The following is an 18,494-nucleotide window of genomic DNA, read 5'->3' on the forward strand; positions in this document are numbered from 1 at the left end:
AATAATTCAACTTTTTCAAATCTTAAAATAATAATAATATTAAAACATAATATTATATAATATTTTATCATCTTATCTCAACTCAACTCAACTCATTTTAATGTATAAACGGAACTTAAAACTGCTACAGTAACCAAAAAAAAAAGAAGGGAATTGTGGAGAAAAATGGTGCATTGAACAGCAACCAGATGCGTTTTCTTCTAACTCCGATTCCAATCTCAGTGACTCCAAGTCTGCCTTTCTAATGGTTGTTGTCCAAGCTTCCAAGCTGAAGCTCCCCAACCCTCCCCTCTCCTCCTTCCCGCCTCCCATAACCTCTCTCCTCTTCGAACCCCACTCTCTCTCTCTAGCCCTCATGCACTCCGACTCTTGTTTCTCTCTTTACCCTTCTCTCTCCCCTCTTTCTTTATCCTCCCTCCCTCCCCCTCAAACCATCATTCCTCCTCCTTCTTCCTCCTCCGCCTTCATTCTCCTCCAAAGTCAAAACCCTAACCATAATCCTAGCCCTAACCCTACGAACACGCGCACTCTTTTTGTTGTATCGGGTCCGTACAGAGGTGGGTCCCAGGTTCTCCTCCGGTTCTATGTTCTACTGCGGAGGAGCAAGTCGTTCGCCAGAGCCCAGGTCGTTTGCAATCAGAGAGGTCTTCGGTTCGATGATAAATTGGGGGTTTTGGTCGATGTGAATCACGGGGTTTCGGTTCGGCTCTCTGGGTCTGTCAATTTCTTCGCTATATACTCTGGGTCGAGCTCGAGAATTTTGGTTTTCGCGGTAAGAACTGTAGGTGAGGATGATGGGGTGGTTGTGAAATTGATGAGGAGCGCTGTGATTGAGTGCTCCAAGCCCGTCTTCTCGATTAGCATCTCGTGCGGGTCCTTGATTTTGGGGGAGGAAAACGGGGTTAGGGTTTTCAATCTGAGGCCCCTCGTTAAAGGGCGGGTTAGGAATTATTCGAGTTCGGGTATGAATTTGACAAATGGGACATTTTTGAATGAGAAATCGGAAGGTCGAGGATTGCATTTACCGAATGGCGAAATTGGGGATGATAATACCAAGTACAGAGGTGGCCAAAGTGGTGGTGAAGGAGCTTCAAGGGTTACTAGGAATGGCTATTTGGATGGGAGGATTGATAAGCATTGCGAATCTGGTAAGTGTGTGAGCTCTATACATTACTCCGAGTGAGAAATATTGCTCTATGTACTCCATGTTGAGTGGTGTTGCTAATTTGGAAAATAATTGAGTAGCTCTGTTAAGTAAATTTGATTTTTATTGTAGAACTAACTATTTTGTCACATCGCAATAGATTTCAGTTTCATACATGGCAACGCTGATTTTCCAATCCTTAAAGTACGTGTGCTAAATCCTGTAGTTAGCCTTGAAATCCGATAAGAACTGGAAAATACTAGTAATATAATCTTAATATCCTATTCATGTATGGAAAGGGAAAAACCGTACTTAATATTAGGAAAACTTTGGGTTCAGTTTCTGTTTCTCTAAAGCTTGAAATGTAGAAGGTATATAACATTCGAAGAAGCCTGCTATATATATATATATATATATACACACACATATATGCATGCACATATATGTATAATTATGCATATTTATTTAGTACTCTACAAGTCTATAAGATGGTATTACTTGCGAGAAAGAGAAGGAGAAGTCTATGAAATGGCTAAAATAAAGCTTCTGCAATTCCATGACGGTCTAAATTCTAATATACAGCTTCTCATTTCTTGTCAAAATAGATCCCACGATCCTTTGAAACTGAGCTTTCAATGGGAAATATACTACTTCTATGGAAACAACTATATATGAAAAGAAAAATCATTGGGAAAAGAAAACAATTGCTTCTTCTTACCTTGCCAAATAGCAGGGATTGATCTTGATATTCCTCTTTTTGTTGCCATCATATGCATCGAACAAAGTGTTTACAGATTCTATCATATTGTAATTTTTACAGTACCTGTTCTTTGACATGGACAAAATTTTACGATGAAAAAATATGATTGAGAGGCTGCATAAAAGCACAGTAATATGGGTTGGTTGCAGGAGATCTATAAATAAGCAATGGGTGGGGGAATTTGAGAGTTGATGCTGCAAAGTGACTCTTTGGGTGTCCCGTGGGAGCCAAAGGATTTTTTATTTTTTATTTAATTTGGGTTTATATCAATGATTATTCTTGATATGGAGAAGGCATATAAATGGATGGTTGGCTTCAAAAATTAAGTATCTCTCTTGAGATTTGCTATCAATATCCATGTGTATACTGGTTTGATTGAAAGGAGAAAAAAAGACGAAAAGGATTGGAAGCATGATAACTGGCAATTTCCTTAGTATGCCAAATTTCAAATGCGTATCAATATCCATAAAATATAACTATAGCTTCAGCTAGGGGGTGGGGGATTTGGGTTAATCTAATAGTCTTAGTTCCATCGAAAGCATATCACTTGCAACATATCTTGGTTTTATTCTCTCTTACTACTGCATTTAAGTGATGTGATTTGAAGAACCTTAGTATCATTATGTGCGATGTTTCTTCTTATGCTGTGGCTTGCCTGTCCTATAATACGGTTTTACTGTATCTTATGGCTAACTAAGTATGGACAACCTGCTGTACATACTTGTGCAATACTTGTGCACTACATGCAGCAAATTTATCTTTTCATGTACGTTCAGCTGACAAATTGTTTTTTAGGTATTTTGACCAGGTACTACCTAATCAAGGTGCTGTTCTTTGGTTAATACATAAGGATGCCTCTAGATGGTAAATTACTGATTGTTAGAAAGAAGACTTTAATTAGGGGTTATCTGTCATGATTTTCTTATTCAAATGGAACCTCTAGCTAGTAGCGGGTCACTAAATTATTTATCTTTAGTATTTCCATGAATGCAGAATACTGGCTATCTGATCACATGTCTTCATTCAGCTAGGTTGCTTCCACTGGTTCTTAGTATTTCAGCTAATTGTGCATTTTAATCTGCAGTGAAGCAGAGTTCCATTAGATTGAGACAAGACTCTAGTGAAGGAGGTGCATGTTTTGTGCCATTCGCAGCTGATGAGGTTGGATCCTCATCATCCACTAGAATGCTACTTATGTTGGTAAAGGCAATCTCCATCCAGGCGTTGTCTCCAAAAAAATTTGTAATCTTGGACTCAGCCGGAGATTTACACCTATTGCACCTATCCAATTCTGCCATTGGATCTGCTACTTTTCACATGCAGCAATTGCCCCACATCATGAAAGTGCAAAAGTTGGCTATTCTTCCTGATGTTTCTATAAGTAAGTTTCAATTCTTTCTTTTGAATTGTCTCAGCAGATATTTTCATGTTAGACTGCTTCATTACCAAAGTTGCTATGAATTTTGATGTAGCTGTGATTTGAGGAAGGGGAGGGGGAGGAGGTTGGGGACATTTGCAACCAGGAACTGAGAGAGCCAGGCACTCTACATGTTAAGGGGTTGGATTATGAGTAGTCTGGCCTTTGTGCTTGGTTTGTATGAGAGAGAGCGAGAGAGAGAGAGCGCAAATTTTATAGCACACAGGGAGGGAAGAGCAGAGAGTGAATGCTGTAACACGGTGGTAGGGGGGAGAGAGAGAGAGAGAGAGAGAGAGAGAGAGAGAGCAATTGTTATAGCACACAAGGAGGGAGAAAGAGCAGAGAACAAAATTATAGCACACATGTTATGCTAGTCCACTTTATTTTTAGATCTTTGACTTTTGATCTGCACTAAAAGCATGTGCTCATGAGTCACTGTGTGTGCTCGCCACCGTTAAATGAATGTGTCATCACTTTGCAGGGACTCAAACTGTTTGGATATCTGATGGATATTATTCTGTGCACATGATGGCAGCATCTGACATGGATACTTCTGTGAACGAGAATGAAAGAAAGGAAAGTGAAGAAAAGTTAATGCAAATCTCAGGTTTTCATGATTCCATAATTTTCTGGTTACTCAGAATGATATACTTGCCTTTTAGGCATTTAGAAAATGCCTGCTTATTTGTTTGCCTTGGGTATGCAAATGCTTTCCAATGAAGCATTTGTTATCGATTTGACCCTCATAATGGAGTTGTATGATGTTAAGAACTCATTTTGATGGGCAATGCTAAAAAGTGGGGGCCACCATTAAAAAAATATTTTTTTTTTCATGTGGATCCCAGATTTACCCACTTTTTTCAAAGGGAGTACGTGAGAATATCATGTAACGTCCCAATAGAAGACCCAAACTACATGACTTATACTCGACTAGTCAATGATACAATTTAAACTCCATTGGAACATTATAAAGAGCAAGAACTTGTCATTTCCAAGCAATGTGGGATCTCATACACCACCTACCTTATCCTCTTATCATATGGGGTATCGCAATCTCCCCTCCTTAAATTCCCGACGTCCTCGTCGGGCCCATCCGTTGTAGGTGGCATGGTTTAAGTCCCACATTTCTGGTTGGGATAGACTCTGATACCATTTGTAACGCTCCAATGGAAGGCCTAAACCACATGGCCTATACTCCAAAAAGACTAGTCAATGATACAATTGGAGCTTCATTGGAACATTATAAAGAGCAAGAATTTCTTCTTCCCAAGCAATGTGGGAACTCATACACCACCTACATTATCCTCTTATCATATGGGGTATCACATATCATTTTTCATATATATATATATATATATAATATTAGGAAGAGGCAAGTCTAATTATTTTCTGTTTGTCTGTTAGTTAGTCAGGCAATTTTCACCAGTGAAAGGGTAGAAGATGTTATTCCTTTGGCTTCGAATGCTGTTTTGATTCTTGGACAAGGTAATCTCTGGATTTCTTACTTCAAAAATAATCTGTAAAGAAGAAGTGCCATACCGATGTTTGATAGTTTGAATTTAGTCTTGTATTTTCAAAGGTTTCAATTTCATTCCTGAAATTTTTTAACTCTGAGCTATTTAGTCCTTTTGTCACTAAAACTTTTTTATAAGTAAAACTAATAATTTCATTACAAAAATTGATTGTGGTCAATATGCAAAAGAGTTGTGTCATTGTCATCACCTTTTGTGATGACATGGAATAAAAGACTATATTGCTTACAATTAAGGATTTTATGGATGAACTTGGAACCTTATTTTTTTGGGGACTGAATTAGTACTTTGTAAATAAACCAACTACTGTATCAAACTAAATGCGTAACTGTATAGAAATGTGCCCAATTGCCTAACAATGTATCAAACATTGTTTGTCACGGAGTGTTTTCTGGTCAATATACTTGGGCTATGCCTATTTCAATATCAATAAAATATTTCTTATAAAAAAAAAAGTTTTTTCTGGTCAGTAATTTCTGATTTCTGCTCTGCCACACGCTGCCGTAATCCCTGCCTCCCTCTCTATTTATTGTTTTGGCTAATGTTTATCCCTGTTAACCAGGAAACTTGTATGCATATGCAATTTCCTAAAGTTCCTCAGGTTCTCAGCGATTATATCTTTAGTGGTTAGTAGCTTGACCTGTGTTCCTGCCCTATATTATGTTTTCTCTTATTGTTATGATTTAAGCTGGTTATTTTCAGGAAAGCTATGTTCCAGGAGCTAATAGATGATGTCTGCCAGTTTGAGTGGGTTCCTGGATCAATTGTTCTGTGCTCCCGGTAAGTCTTTTAAATTATAATGCAGGTTTGTCACATATTTTCTGTAAAATATAGAACGACCTACCCCTGGATGTTATCCTGAATTTCAGTTGATTTTCATGCATCCTCTGATTACCATGGTTCGCTTTCATTATGTTGTTGAGTCACAAGCTGTAGCCGCCTCATTTATTTATTGGTGCATGAAACCTCAACAACTGCGGAGCTCTTGAAGGTATGCATGACACTCTGTTTTCATTGTATCAGATGTTTTATGGCTCTGGAGTTGTTTATTTGAGGGAGATGTCAAGAAATACTTTGACATGCTGTTGGAGGTATATGGAAATATAAAAAGGTTGTATCTATATAGTGCATACTGATGATAAACTAAAGGAATTGACTTCAACCTTGTCATTTTGACTGAAGAGTCACATCATGTCCAAGTTGGCAGCAACTCTTTTTTTGGCAAGTAACCATTTTATCAAACCAAATTACCTATTTTATGTTGCTTCACTATTGTTGCTGGATCCCAAAAAGTTGTCATTAATCATTTCTTCTTAGCTTCTATATAAATCTTTAGAAACATGAGCTATTGCAGTATCCACCTCAGCCTCCGAGGCGGGTTTTATTTTGCCAAGTGCTGACGTATTGTATGTTTCCCACTTTTATCATCACTTAGGCCCCGTTTGGATTCAGAGATGAGATGAGATGAGTTGAGATTGTTTGTGAATAATAATGAGATTTGTGAGTTAAAATTTGTAAATAGTAATGAGATCATCCTCTCAATTCAAACTGCCCTTAATTGACATTAAAATTAGGTTTTATGAAATACAATTGCCTGATTTACTTCCAGAATTCTCCTTAATAAATGGTTCCATGAATGGTTCTCTCTCTCTCTCTCTCTGAATTCAGTGAAATGGTTTGCATCTTATGCCTGACTTCATTAAATTTTATGAGGATTTTTGTTATTCCTACAACTTTTAGGAAGTATAGAATCATGGTAACCAGTTGGATTACTCGTCACGGAGTTCTGAAGATCAAGTTTTATAACAGCTCAAAGCCGCCACCTCTGTGCTACACATCCTGCTTCCATGAGCTGCAAGACAACTTCGCCCCAGATGTGAACTTGTCGGCAGCAGTTCATCTGTTTTCCTCTATTTTGGAGCTCGCATCAAGTCCAAGCTTGTCTACTGGAGGACTGGCGATGATATGATCCATCATAAGTTGCTTTTATCTGTTGCAAGATTGTGTATGATTTGGATGGAACTCCATAATATTCCTTTACATTCAGGTCTGTAAAACTCTTTCGGTTTGGAATTGTTTGAACTAATGGGCACAGATAAATGGGGGTGGTCACCCGTTTCAATGTGGTAGTTATGCTTATAAATTGTAATGCCGAATGGCATATTTGGTAATTTTCGAGTAACTTGTGAAACTTTGATCAATTATCAACTTTTTTTCCCCTCTACTCTTTGCGGTTGAGATAGCCTGTTTTCGAAGTGTCATGCAACCGTGTTAGATATTTCTTTCCCATAATTGAAGATAAAGGTAACTTGCATTTTAGATGAAAACCCATGTAATCATTCATAGCAGGTTTCTTCAGAATATTTAACATTTGTTAGGTTGAATCCAGAATCATTTTCTTCCTAACATGACAATGGGAAGGTCAGAGAAAACGTGAATGAAAAATTGGCTGAGTTGACATTTCAGCAGATGATATACAAACTGTGTCATGATAATGAAGCTCTTTTTCACACTCATGGAACTCACAATCAGCATTTTCCCCTTTTTCGTTTTCACCTCTTCTTTCTGTTCTCTGTTGCACTCTCTCCATCTATAATGGAAGAGCACATTGCAATCTTGTGAAGATCGAGAAGAACAACATGACAACTACCTAGGATGGTAGGGGATAAAAGAATAAAGATAACTCCTTGGAAAGGAAAAAAAAAAACTAGAAAATAGAAAATTAAATGAAGTAGATGGAACCAATCTGACACCCTAAGAAGCAGTCGCTTTCGTGAAACGTACCTTGCATATGCATCGGACAAAGAATGACGGCCATGATGAGCCCTAGTTAGGACACCACCCCCCCCCCCCGGCCCTGGTTCCTCCACATAATTTGAAGCACCTCCTCCTCCACCCCCTCACTTTTTTTCACAACGATGATGACACCCACATGCGCAAGCACAACCCCAAAAAGTCCCCCACCTCCACATACTACTCATTTCCACTTTTTTTTTCCTGTTTCCAACCCAACAATAATATCAACTCGATCAACTTGTCTTTTGAGTTATGACCATATCCTTAAAGAGTGGCAATCGGATGGGCTCTCTCACCTCTTTACTGATTTTGCCATGTGTCAAGAATCTAAACGATCACGTCAAAGAGTGAAGTATATGTGCTTTGAACTTTCTGAATTCATGATTTTTAAGTTCTATCCAAGATTATGTGGGGTTAAGCTTCCTAATCACAACTTCAAAACTGTACGAGCTGTCTTCAGGGACCCCTATATATCTTTGTATGGGACTAGAGTCTGTTGCAACTTGAACATGTTGCCGCAAAAGATTGTTCTCTACTGACTCAATTAGCCAGAAGAACCATTGTCTTTTTTTGTCATTAAGGTCTGCAATAATTCTGCAGTTTCTTTCAATCTTTATGAAGTGTCAGTCTGGATGAGGTCATTAGAAGCAGCACATGGATCACTTTGTTAGCTGCTCTCTATGTATCCATTATAAGAATAGTGTTAGGTGTCTTTCCTATTTATCATTTTCCAAGTAAAAGATTATCCAATTCCAGAGAATCAAACCTTGTATGCAACTTGATTGTTAACTTAATACTGTCTAGACTCTCTGTCAATTTCTTCAATGAAATGCCCAAACCCAATCATATTCTCTCCTGATACATAAAAGGAGTTTCCTAATAAGGAAACGAATATTATATCATTGCAACCCCCAAGTCACAAGATTGAAACTACATATTTAACCCAACTTAACGCAGAATTAGTTTATTGTTAGCCCCTTTTTTTTAAGGAAAATTATATTCATCATCCTTACACCACACACTACACATGATTTTTTATTTTTTTCCTCTTAGCAAGTATGTGGTATATGGATGATAAGTAAAAGAACTCAATTAATTTAGTAAGAATAAAACAAAAAAAAAAATAGAATAAAATAAAAATAAGTGTGGTGCGTGAAATGATGAGTAACAAAACTCTTTTTTTAAACATATTCACGACAAAAGTTGTGTCCTTTCTAATGTGAGCCTTTTTTTTCTGCAATTTCACAAACCTCACGTTTTATGCAAAAAGTGAATGGCCCTGCAGCAGGACGCATTTGGAAATGACCCTAATTCCTCGTCGAAGCATGTGGCGTGCCACTTGGTCGCGATCAAGTCACGCGTAAATTCGGAGAAAGGGACTAATATCACTCATAAAATTATTACATGCAAAGATTAGTGATGTGGAAACTATAAACTAAAGTGAAAAATATGATTCTTTATCCTAAGTTTTGTCATTCTCAATTAAAATGATAACTACTTAAAATGGACGGTAACAAGATCTAAGATAAAAGTACTAAACACTTGAAACAGTTGCAAACAGTTAAACCATAACCTTAATAATTATTTGAGGTAACTTTTGGAGACGTGGCAAGCAGTTAATATATAAAAGTAATGCACATAGAAAAATAACCAAACTGAGAAGTTGGGAGAATTTAAGAGCTTTGAAAGTCCAGTCATAGCTCACTTTCATGGCCTCCACCACCATGGAACATGCCCGTCGAAGAGATGAATCAGAGTTCAATTTGAGAGAATGGGACCTCAAGGCCCGTCGTATCAGTCGCGAGAACACTCTTTCCAGAAGGTTTTCAGCATCGAATATCAGAAGCTTCAGAGAAGACACAAGGTCTTTTAGATCAAACTTAACTATTTCAAGCACTGCTTCTTCACCTGGCTACACCTTAAAAGGTATAATATACCACTACACTCTCTCTCTCTCTCTCATGCAGAACTTGGTTTTCATTTACTGTTTCTCTCAAATCCTCCATTTTCTTTCTCGCAGATGAAATTGACCCTTCAACATATTCATTTACCACTGCCCTTAAAGGTACGAATAAACTGATCATGATAATTCTCAAGAGGTATATCTTTCTTCTTCTTCTTTTAAAACTACTACTTCGTCTGGGTTTTTAATACATGATCTGGTGGGCGGCCTTTGTGCAGCATTGCAGGCAAGGTCGGGCTATTATAGTTGGGAGTGCTTATCTCCAGACGGATTTGCTTTGAACTCCAAGTGGAATGAAGCAGAAAAGTATATATGCAACCCATTATCAGGCGAGGTTCCAATGGAGTGTTTGTCTGCTAAAACACTAAGTGGAAGATCATTTCGTAACTTAACAAACAGAATCACCATGTCTGCGCCTCTAATTCACCCTTCCCATTCACGACAACGCCAAACAAAGCCTTCAACTTCTGAGCAAGAAGGTTTAGTTCTCCAATTACCAATTCCAGGTTCAAACACTTCGCCTTTTTGTGCTTGCATTTTCTTGTTTTTGTGCTCAGAAGAGATTGTTTTAGTTGGATTAGACAGATAAATCTTTACTCTCTTTCTCTACGCAGAAAAGAGAACAGAGGGTACGACAAGAGATGTAGGGACTCAAAGCACACCGCCTGATCTTAGTTCAAGCAGTCCTAGCCCTGTTTCGACCCCTTCCATCATAGAGAGATCAATAAACCGATATGGGCTGGAAGGTGCTGATTCACCTCATTCGAATGCAAAAATAACAGCCAAGCAAGAGGTGTGTTGTTGTAGATTTTTCATTTGAGCTTTTTAACAATTTATAATTTGATTGTCAATGGTTTCCTATTAACAAAAATGTCATATGTGCAGTCACTCTTACGTATCTTTTACGCATGTTATGAATGTGATTGGTTGCGTCATTTTTTTTTTAATATAAAATAACTCATTTGACCAATCACATCAGTGGAGTAGAATGTATAAAAAATATGAAAAAATAACTGTATATAGTATAATTCTATAAATGTACCTATTTTTTTTTCCTTTGGTGGGGGCAAGAGGAGGCTGGGGTAGGAAATTTTGGATCCACTATTTTCTGGGCAACCAAACTGGTCAGTAGGGACAACGAAAATCATAACATAGCATGCAAACGCAGTAGTCTCTTTTTGGCTTTGATAAACAAATTAAATTATTGTATTTTAGGTTAACTTTACACATTATCAAAAGAACCGCAGTAATTGTTAGCAAATATATGGGATACTGTCGTTCAAGACTTGGAAATAAAATAAAAAAAATTTGAACTTGGAACACAGAATTATTACCCATCTTTCTTTAAGATATGTGTCCTAATTCTGATGATCTGCATCCTCCTTTTTCCATCCCAACCCACCCACTGAAAAGAAAAAAGGTACTTCAAAATTAGTGGTGCGTTTCTCAAGATGGGGACAATCAAATCAGGATTTTTCTGAATGGTGTCATATAATTGTGCTGTACCCTTACAAGGTGGGGGTACCACTGGATGATATAGGTCCTTTAGTTTTGACGTACATGCAAATCTCTCCCCAGTTTAGCCCCTATAGCCAGCTTTCCAGCCATACAGTCGTGCTTGTCTGTCTTTGTTAAACATTGTTCTGGCAATGAAAGTGTTTCTTCAGATGCCAAAAATCCGGATGACCCGGCTACATACTTTTATAGGGAAAAAAGAAGGAAAAATACATAATACAATTTCCATTTCAGAAACATGTATAAAAGAAATTAAGCATTTTAAATTTTACTTTTTACCATTGTTTTGAACTCCGTGTTCATGTTCTATCCCTTCCCTTTGTTTTATGTGAGCCACTGGAGATTCTTTGTATGCAAATGAAAAAGGACAGCTCTGCTCGCTCTTGTTCCTTTCTTCTCTTTGGAAAACAAGTCAAGCGTTCAGGGTAGGGCATTGAAAATGATTGTACTGTATCAAACCATTTAGGGTATCATGGCACCTGCATTTACAATATAGACAAACCATTTGGGCTTGACACTAGATTGAAGTAAATTGTACCTCATACCGAGTAGATTTTGTCATCTATACAGTCCTAGGCTATGCTATGTACTGCAGCAGTAAATTGTGGTTGTTTTGTTCAATGACTTTAAGAGAGAATAAAAAAACTATGCAAATGTGTACTTCTTTCTTATTTTATTGATGTAATTGGTTGTATTACTTTTTTTTAATATAAAATAACTCATTTAATCAATCACATTAGTTGAGTACGCAAGTAGTACGTAAAAGTGACTGTATTTAGTATAACTCGAGAGAAAAACTGACAACAATATCGCATACCATTTTTATATACCTAATTAAGTTGATCAATCAAACAAATACAAAGTGAAGTTTGTTTGTGATTGATTAATAGATATGATTAAAATCTCAGTTAGAGATACAAATGTTTATAACTGTTTCTTGTACATGACTCGCATGGTTGTTTGTGCAAAAATACATGAAAATAATTTTATGTTTTGTTTTTATCATAAGTGAAAATCTGTATATATCATCATTCTGAGTTAACTCGCCTTGCAAGTTCTTTGGTACTAAACAACATAGCTTTTTTTTTCTTTCTTGGAAAGTAAACAATACTATTAACGGTACGTTGGAATTTAAACTTCTCTCAATTATTCTCAACTTATCATTATAATTTTTTTAAATTCTAACATAAAATATAATAAACAATTTAATTTTTTTAAATTTTAAAATAATAATAATATTAAAAAATAATATTTTAACAATATTTTATCATCTCAACTTAACTTAATTTAACATCCAAATGCAACTTAAATATTAGCTTGTGTCCTCACTCTTTAGTGTAGGCCACAACAAGTTGTAAGTCATTAGAATTGGGCTGTTCAAAACTAAAACTAAGCTCATGCAAAATTGCATGGATCGATCTCAGGCTTGAGGGCTTGGGGCTGAGATTTTACAGAAACGAGAGCTTAGGCTGAGATTGTGTGATATTTATATTATATTTGAGCTGGAGTGGGTCTGACTTTACCTAACCTAATCTTAGATGAGTTTTAATATTCATTATTCTTATACACTATATTTTTTTTTATTTTTCTTAAATTAATTGAATTCTTCTACTTATCATTTATATATAACACATTAGAAAGAGAAAAAAATAATAAATAAATAAAAAACTATGTGTAATGTGTAGATGATGAATAAAATTTTTTTACAACTCCAGGATTCCCAACTAGTATGGGATTGAGAGCCTAGCTAGTTCCAGTGGATTCGTTGATTGGACTTTTACCTTTCCAACAATGTAACAGCAACATAGTAAATGGACTTTCCTAAATTTTTGTGAAAAGCTCATGTTAGTTCTTATATTTCCTAATTTACCCAAGTATATGAGAACATTTAGTCCAGAAATATACCATCAAATAAGGCATTGATTTGATTGCACATGGAGTGCAGGTGGAAGTGAAAGAAACAAGAGCCAAAGAAGAAACGAAAGGAGAAGAGGAAGAGGAGGAGAAAAAGAAGAAAGAAGGGCAAATGAGCAGGCAAGCTGGGTGCTTGTCATGGATGATAAAGAAAAGGCAGAGAGAAAAACAGAAAACAAGAACGTATAATACCTGTCTAACACATCTCAAAGGGTGCTAAAGAAATGGCTCAAAAATGGTAAGATAATAATCTGACGAGGGAGGGGAGATTTTCTTTCCTCTGTCTCTATTTCAGGATTTAGCAGAGTCGATGAAGGTGACTGATAGGAAAAAAGATTGATCGCTCATGTGGAGGGATGATTGATGGGGTCTAAGATGGTTGTTTTCTCTTTGGGTTTTTTTGGTTGCTGTGTTCTGTTTTTGCTATGGTTAAGATGCGCTGACAGCTTTGGATTCACGTGCATGCTGTTGTTTCTGCCTAGGCAATGCCAGAATGGTTCTCTCTCTCTCTCTCTCTCTCTCTCTCTCTATGTGGCACGTACGGAGAAGCAAATTTAACAAGATAAATACTTCACCTGAAATGTTCTTTCTCCGATCGTTTAACCTAATAATATTAGTTGTTTATTACATATGCTATTAGTAAGATTATTGAAGCCAGGCGTGTGGTTGATGAAGATGAACAGTTTTGAGTTTGGACTCATCTTAATTCACTAACTAAAACTTGGGACTGTTTGTTAACGATTTGACCATCCAAGTTCCAGTTTAATTTGTTTTAAAGAATTTGCAGTTGTTTACCTTTCTTTTCTTAAATATATATTTTTATTTTCATTTGGAAAGAATAATAAAGGCTACCACCATAAAATGCCAAGCTACTTTATACTCCCCCTGGGCCAACAGCTTGGACTCCGCCAATTAATGATCCCACTGAATACCGATGGATACGGCTCAAACTCAAACCCCATTTCTCCCTTTGCTCTTTCCCCATTTCCATTTACAACCACTTTTTTTTATCATTAGTCGGCTAGACATTATACATCCAGACATATCCGGAATCTCATCCCTTATCACTTGAGAGAGAAAATCCCTTAAAAGAAAATGATAGGGACAGTTTATGCATCTTACAACTATGCAGTGTTGTATAAGTTAGTGTTGTATAAGTTAGTAGAATGAGTGAAGAAAGTACAACAACAGTATCCAATTACAGCCAATGTCATCCATCTTCGATCAGCTGATTTTATGTATTTCTCTCTTAAAAAATTTAAGCTCGTAATAATATTAATGTAATCCCATTGATTCTAAACATTATACAAATTGTACAAGGGACTATTGTAGTGCAATGAGTGAAGCAAACCATATAGCAGATCGAGTTAGATTAAATCCGTCATACACTGCATTATTAAGGAGATGCATTGGAGTTTGTGTTGGAAATAAGTCGGACTTCATATAGATTATCCCCACTCTTTCCTGCAAGCAGAAGTTTATAATGCATGAGAAGGTTTGCCATGCAACAGATTTTGTGCTCTTCAAGCCTTGAATGTTTCCATCTAAACCAAAGCATTTAAACATAATGTGCTTACCGACTTCAGCTGTGATCCCCGGTCCAAAGAATGAAGCAAATTTTGCCTAAGCCCATAAATGGAAATTAAGGTTTTAGTATGCCGTTATACTAAACTGTACTTGCATTAAGGATTACAAACAAAACTATGATGTGCAAGGGTCCAAAGAGTTTAGATCCTGCAGGCTCCACTGCATTCTTTACCTGTCTTTTTTCAAAATCTGACAACTCCAGAGCTTTCGCTTCAAATACCAGGACTAAACAGTATTTACCATCTTCTGCAACCTAAGACATGGTAGCAAAACAAGGCAGCATAAATTGGGTAATTGTCATTATGCTGAGATGCCAATCAATCAAAAGCCCCATCTAGAAAAACCTAATCTGCTAAGCAAGCTTCCGTGAATTCGAGATATGAAAATTTGAGGACCTTAGACAACTGGAGGCTCTACATTTCATTTATACAATCGGGTAACCGGAATGGTAAACTCTTGCACTTGATATGAAAACAAAAATAAATGGTATGCCTAAAGAAGTAGCTGCCACCACCAAAACTGGTTTTCATAAATTTTAAATGTAAGGCTGAGGCAGAAGAGAGTTAATCCTTTTAGGAAAGAAAAACAAATAAAAATTCAAGTAATAAGTATGCCTACTTCACAAGTCACATTAATTTGTTGACCGATAGTGCCTTGACCCCTAACTACTAGTGCGAAAAAACAAATATCCAAGTAAGATAAGCATACCTCTTCACGAATTGATTGTAGAATTGGAGCACTCCTCCGTGGAATTCCTCCACCCTGAAAAGTACAGAAGGAAAAAAATAAATTAAAAAAAAAAAAGTCAAAGCATTCCTACATGCAACAGTGTCAAGGAGAAAATCCATGACACCAACCCAATTTGCCCTGCATGGGTAATATGATCATTTTTTATACTAGCAGAAGAAAATCTATATTACATATTAAAAACCCCACATTCGGTAGTCTAACAGAATGTTAGAAAACATACCTGACCATACTGGAAAATCCGTTTCAATGCCTCTTCCAAATGCTGCTCATCCCCGTAGCGATATCTTATAACATCATTTCTGACCTATTCAATGCGCAGAAAACGAAGATAAAATATAAAGAAAACAAAGGCAATGCCAAGCAGATAATAATACAAGGCTCACTGAAGTGATCAAAACACACATACACACACACACAATAATGATACAGCATAGCTAGTATAAAATAAAAGATTGTGGGGAAAATAAATGTGACAATTGACAAGGCTAAGCATTGCTACATTATAGACCCCAAAATCATTGCATACACTTCACTGAAAATTGATTGAACAAAGGGTCTTAAAGGGTCATCTTCCTGAATGTATATGTTCAAAATGACCACTTCCTCAAGATGACATGCTTGAGTAAGCGAAGAAGAGTGATTTGATAAAAGTACCTGTTTAAGAATCGGAGTGGCGCATGCTTCTCTCAACTTCTGTGCATCTGAATAAGTTAAGCATGGCACTGGTTTGAGTTCTGCATACTGCAAAACGTACAAAAGGCTATATACTATCATGGAACCACAAAGAAGCATCACTTGACTGACATCACCATCAATCAAGATACGATACTAGATTCAAATAAATAAGGACATGATCACAATGCCGTCCTGGAAAGGAATTCGAGCAAACCACAAGGTGTTTCCTTTCTTACTTTTCTTTTTGAGATATGAACCACTAACAAATTAACAATACAAATAAACGTAATAAAAGTGACGAAATTAATATTATAAATTGTTTTTTTGTTATTAAATGTAAGAAAAATAAATTTACCTTGAGAGCCATTCCGATAATCGCAAGAGGGAAACCATAGGTTAGCATTATCGCCGACCATTCAGATCCTGGAAGGATATTAAAATAAGCACCAAAGCCGTACCTATAGATTGAGACAAAGGAATATATAAAATTGAAAGAAATCCACATATACACTAACGAGTTGAGCAAAAGCTTTGACACGGCGTGCTGCACAAATTAAGTCTTTAAGTACTTGGGGAGCAAATAAATAGTGGGTCCAACGATTCAAGATAATGATGACATTGATGAGGTCCATCATCATGAAAGATAAGCGAATTTTGCATCGGGAGTATTGAATTATTTTTCCGGCAATGCAGCGCCAGTTGTTAATAGGGCATGAAGTTTTTCTATAAGAACAATGTCTACAAGAAAAGAAGATTAATAAATTACTCACGATAAGAGTGTAATCCCAACTCCTAGGCCAATAACACCAAATGAAACCTGCAAATTTGAGCAACAACAAAACCTTATTGATTTTCCGGTGAACTTGGAACAATAACGTTAATGAAAAATGGTATTCAATATTAGTTATTCCTATTTATTTAGACTTTGCAAACTACTCACCCACTTTCTAGCATTCATCATAAAAAAGCCCTTACCAAGCGAAAAACAAAATATGAAAGCAAGAACGGCGTGAGTCGTGGCAAGTGCCAAGTACCTTAGCAAGAGAGAAGTCGTCATCGGCGACGACGGTTTTGTCGGCGGAAGAGGAGGAGAGCGAGGCGGCCTGGGTTGAATCAACGGCTCTGAGGACGAAACGAAGTGGTTTAGGAGAAATGGATAGGGAGTGACCGGGTGGTCTTGAAGGTGGGAGGTGGAGACTAGGTGGGGAACGTGGATGGACTTGGAGATGGAGAGATAGAAAGCGGAGGCGATTGTGGGAAGAGTGGAGGATGGTTCCTCCTGATCTGGCCGCAGATATTGCTTTCATTCTCTCTCTGTTTCTTTAACTCTTAACTCTTATCTCTCACAGAGCAGCCTCGTTCTGAATTTAATCTCAGAGATTGGGAGAGAGAGAGAGAGAGAGAGAGAGAGAGAGAGTGCTGTTTCTGTGGACCAACAACCAATTGCCGTTTGGGCGGCTCTCAACCGCCTAATGTTTAGATGACGTGCCATTTTATATATCCATATCTTTCTTTCTTTTTTCTTTTTCTTTCTCTTTTTCTTTTTTTTTTCTTTACCAAACTTTAATTTTATTGATAATTCTGTAACAGCAGAAAATTATGGTTACAATTCAGCACTAATGGTTACATAAAATTCAAAACTCAAGCATCAAAAATCAGTCTAAAGAACAACACTAACTTAAAATAACAATACTAACTTAAAACCAGCAAGATACCATAAACATAAAAACTTACAAGTGAGAAACAAAACCAAAATAAAGAAGCAAGAACAAAAAACAATCCAAAACAAAACGATTTACCTGATACAAACCTAACCGAACCCGCAGATATAGTAAAGCCCAATTTGTTCATATGAAGAATATGAGAAATTACAAAAATATATATATATATATATATTTTTAGAGTAATGCTCCGTAACGAAACTCGTTTATTTAATCTTAAAAAGCTTGGAACACCGTATGATTGGTGGGATTGACATTAGTAAAATCTCGCATCTAACATTCAAATAGTATTATTAATGTGAAGACATTCAGATAAATTACTAGAAAATGAGAAATGAAATTTTGATATGAATAAATTAATGATGTGATATATAATCATGGATTATATACATGTAGTACACTTATATTAAATTTTTTATATAAATTTTATATCTATTTATTTATTTAAAAAAAAGGTATAAAACACTTGCACAACCTATAATTACAAATATCATTCTCTCTTGATATATAAATCGCAAATAAAACTTTCGACCCACTAATTGTTTTCATAAATATTCGGAGACTTGAACCTAGAAGCCGAAAGAAATTCCCTCTTAACACAGATTGAAATATGATTAGTATGACAATCAAAAAAAGGTAAACAAAAAGACGAGAAGCGTGCAAATACAAAAGAGGGAACAGTCACTGGGAGTCAGACGTAAACGGATATAAAAACTAGTT

The 18,494-nt window shown here is 36.5% G+C and overlaps 3 protein-coding genes across 7 annotated transcripts; 2 read left to right on the forward strand and 1 right to left on the reverse strand.

Moving 5' to 3' along the window:
* Positions 1–125: 125 nt before the first annotated feature.
* On the forward strand, positions 126–7,072 carry LOC121249020. Of its 4 annotated transcripts, none has more exons than XM_041147660.1 (8): positions 126–1,148; positions 2,989–3,285; positions 3,803–3,928; positions 4,726–4,806; positions 5,416–5,479; positions 5,556–5,633; positions 5,723–5,844; positions 6,594–7,072. In XM_041147660.1, exons 1-5 carry the CDS (start codon positions 245–247, stop codon positions 5,442–5,444), a joined length of 1,437 nt encoding a protein of 478 aa, XP_041003594.1. In that variant the 5' UTR covers positions 126–244; the 3' UTR covers positions 5,445–5,479; positions 5,556–5,633; positions 5,723–5,844; positions 6,594–7,072. The 4 variants fall into 4 exon arrangements, with proteins under 4 accessions (XP_041003594.1, XP_041003595.1, XP_041003597.1 ...); XM_041147661.1 differs by having other exon boundaries at positions 5,834–5,844; XM_041147663.1 differs by lacking the exons at positions 5,556–5,633; positions 5,723–5,844; positions 6,594–7,072 and having other exon boundaries at positions 4,730–4,806; positions 5,416–5,478.
* A 2,207-nt stretch (positions 7,073–9,279) lies between these two features.
* LOC121249026 lies at positions 9,280–13,516 on the forward strand. The gene is made up of 5 exons (XM_041147668.1): positions 9,280–9,575; positions 9,670–9,714; positions 9,831–10,118; positions 10,227–10,405; positions 13,073–13,516. Exons 1-5 carry the CDS (start codon positions 9,359–9,361, stop codon positions 13,259–13,261), a joined length of 918 nt encoding a protein of 305 aa, XP_041003602.1. The 5' UTR covers positions 9,280–9,358; the 3' UTR covers positions 13,262–13,516.
* Positions 13,517–14,239: 723 nt separating this feature from the next.
* LOC121249027 (thylakoid membrane protein slr0575-like) lies at positions 14,240–17,515 on the reverse strand. Of its 2 annotated transcripts, XM_041147669.1 has the most exons (9): positions 17,088–17,515; positions 16,824–16,870; positions 16,409–16,511; positions 16,033–16,119; positions 15,599–15,682; positions 15,337–15,390; positions 14,801–14,881; positions 14,619–14,664; positions 14,240–14,505 (listed from the first exon to the last, which is right to left on the reverse strand). In XM_041147669.1, exons 1-9 carry the CDS (start codon positions 17,358–17,360, stop codon positions 14,438–14,440), a joined length of 843 nt encoding a protein of 280 aa, XP_041003603.1. In that variant the 5' UTR covers positions 17,361–17,515; the 3' UTR covers positions 14,240–14,437. The 2 variants fall into 2 exon arrangements, with proteins under 2 accessions (XP_041003603.1, XP_041003604.1); XM_041147670.1 differs by lacking the exons at positions 14,240–14,505; positions 14,619–14,664 and adding an exon at positions 15,024–15,084 and having other exon boundaries at positions 14,813–14,881.
* Positions 17,516–18,494: the final 979 nt, after the last annotated feature.

Source organism: Juglans microcarpa x Juglans regia, chromosome 2D (genome assembly GCF_004785595.1).
Source record: "Juglans microcarpa x Juglans regia isolate MS1-56 chromosome 2D, Jm3101_v1.0, whole genome shotgun sequence".
Taxonomy (NCBI): Eukaryota; Viridiplantae; Streptophyta; class Magnoliopsida; order Fagales; family Juglandaceae; genus Juglans; species Juglans microcarpa x Juglans regia.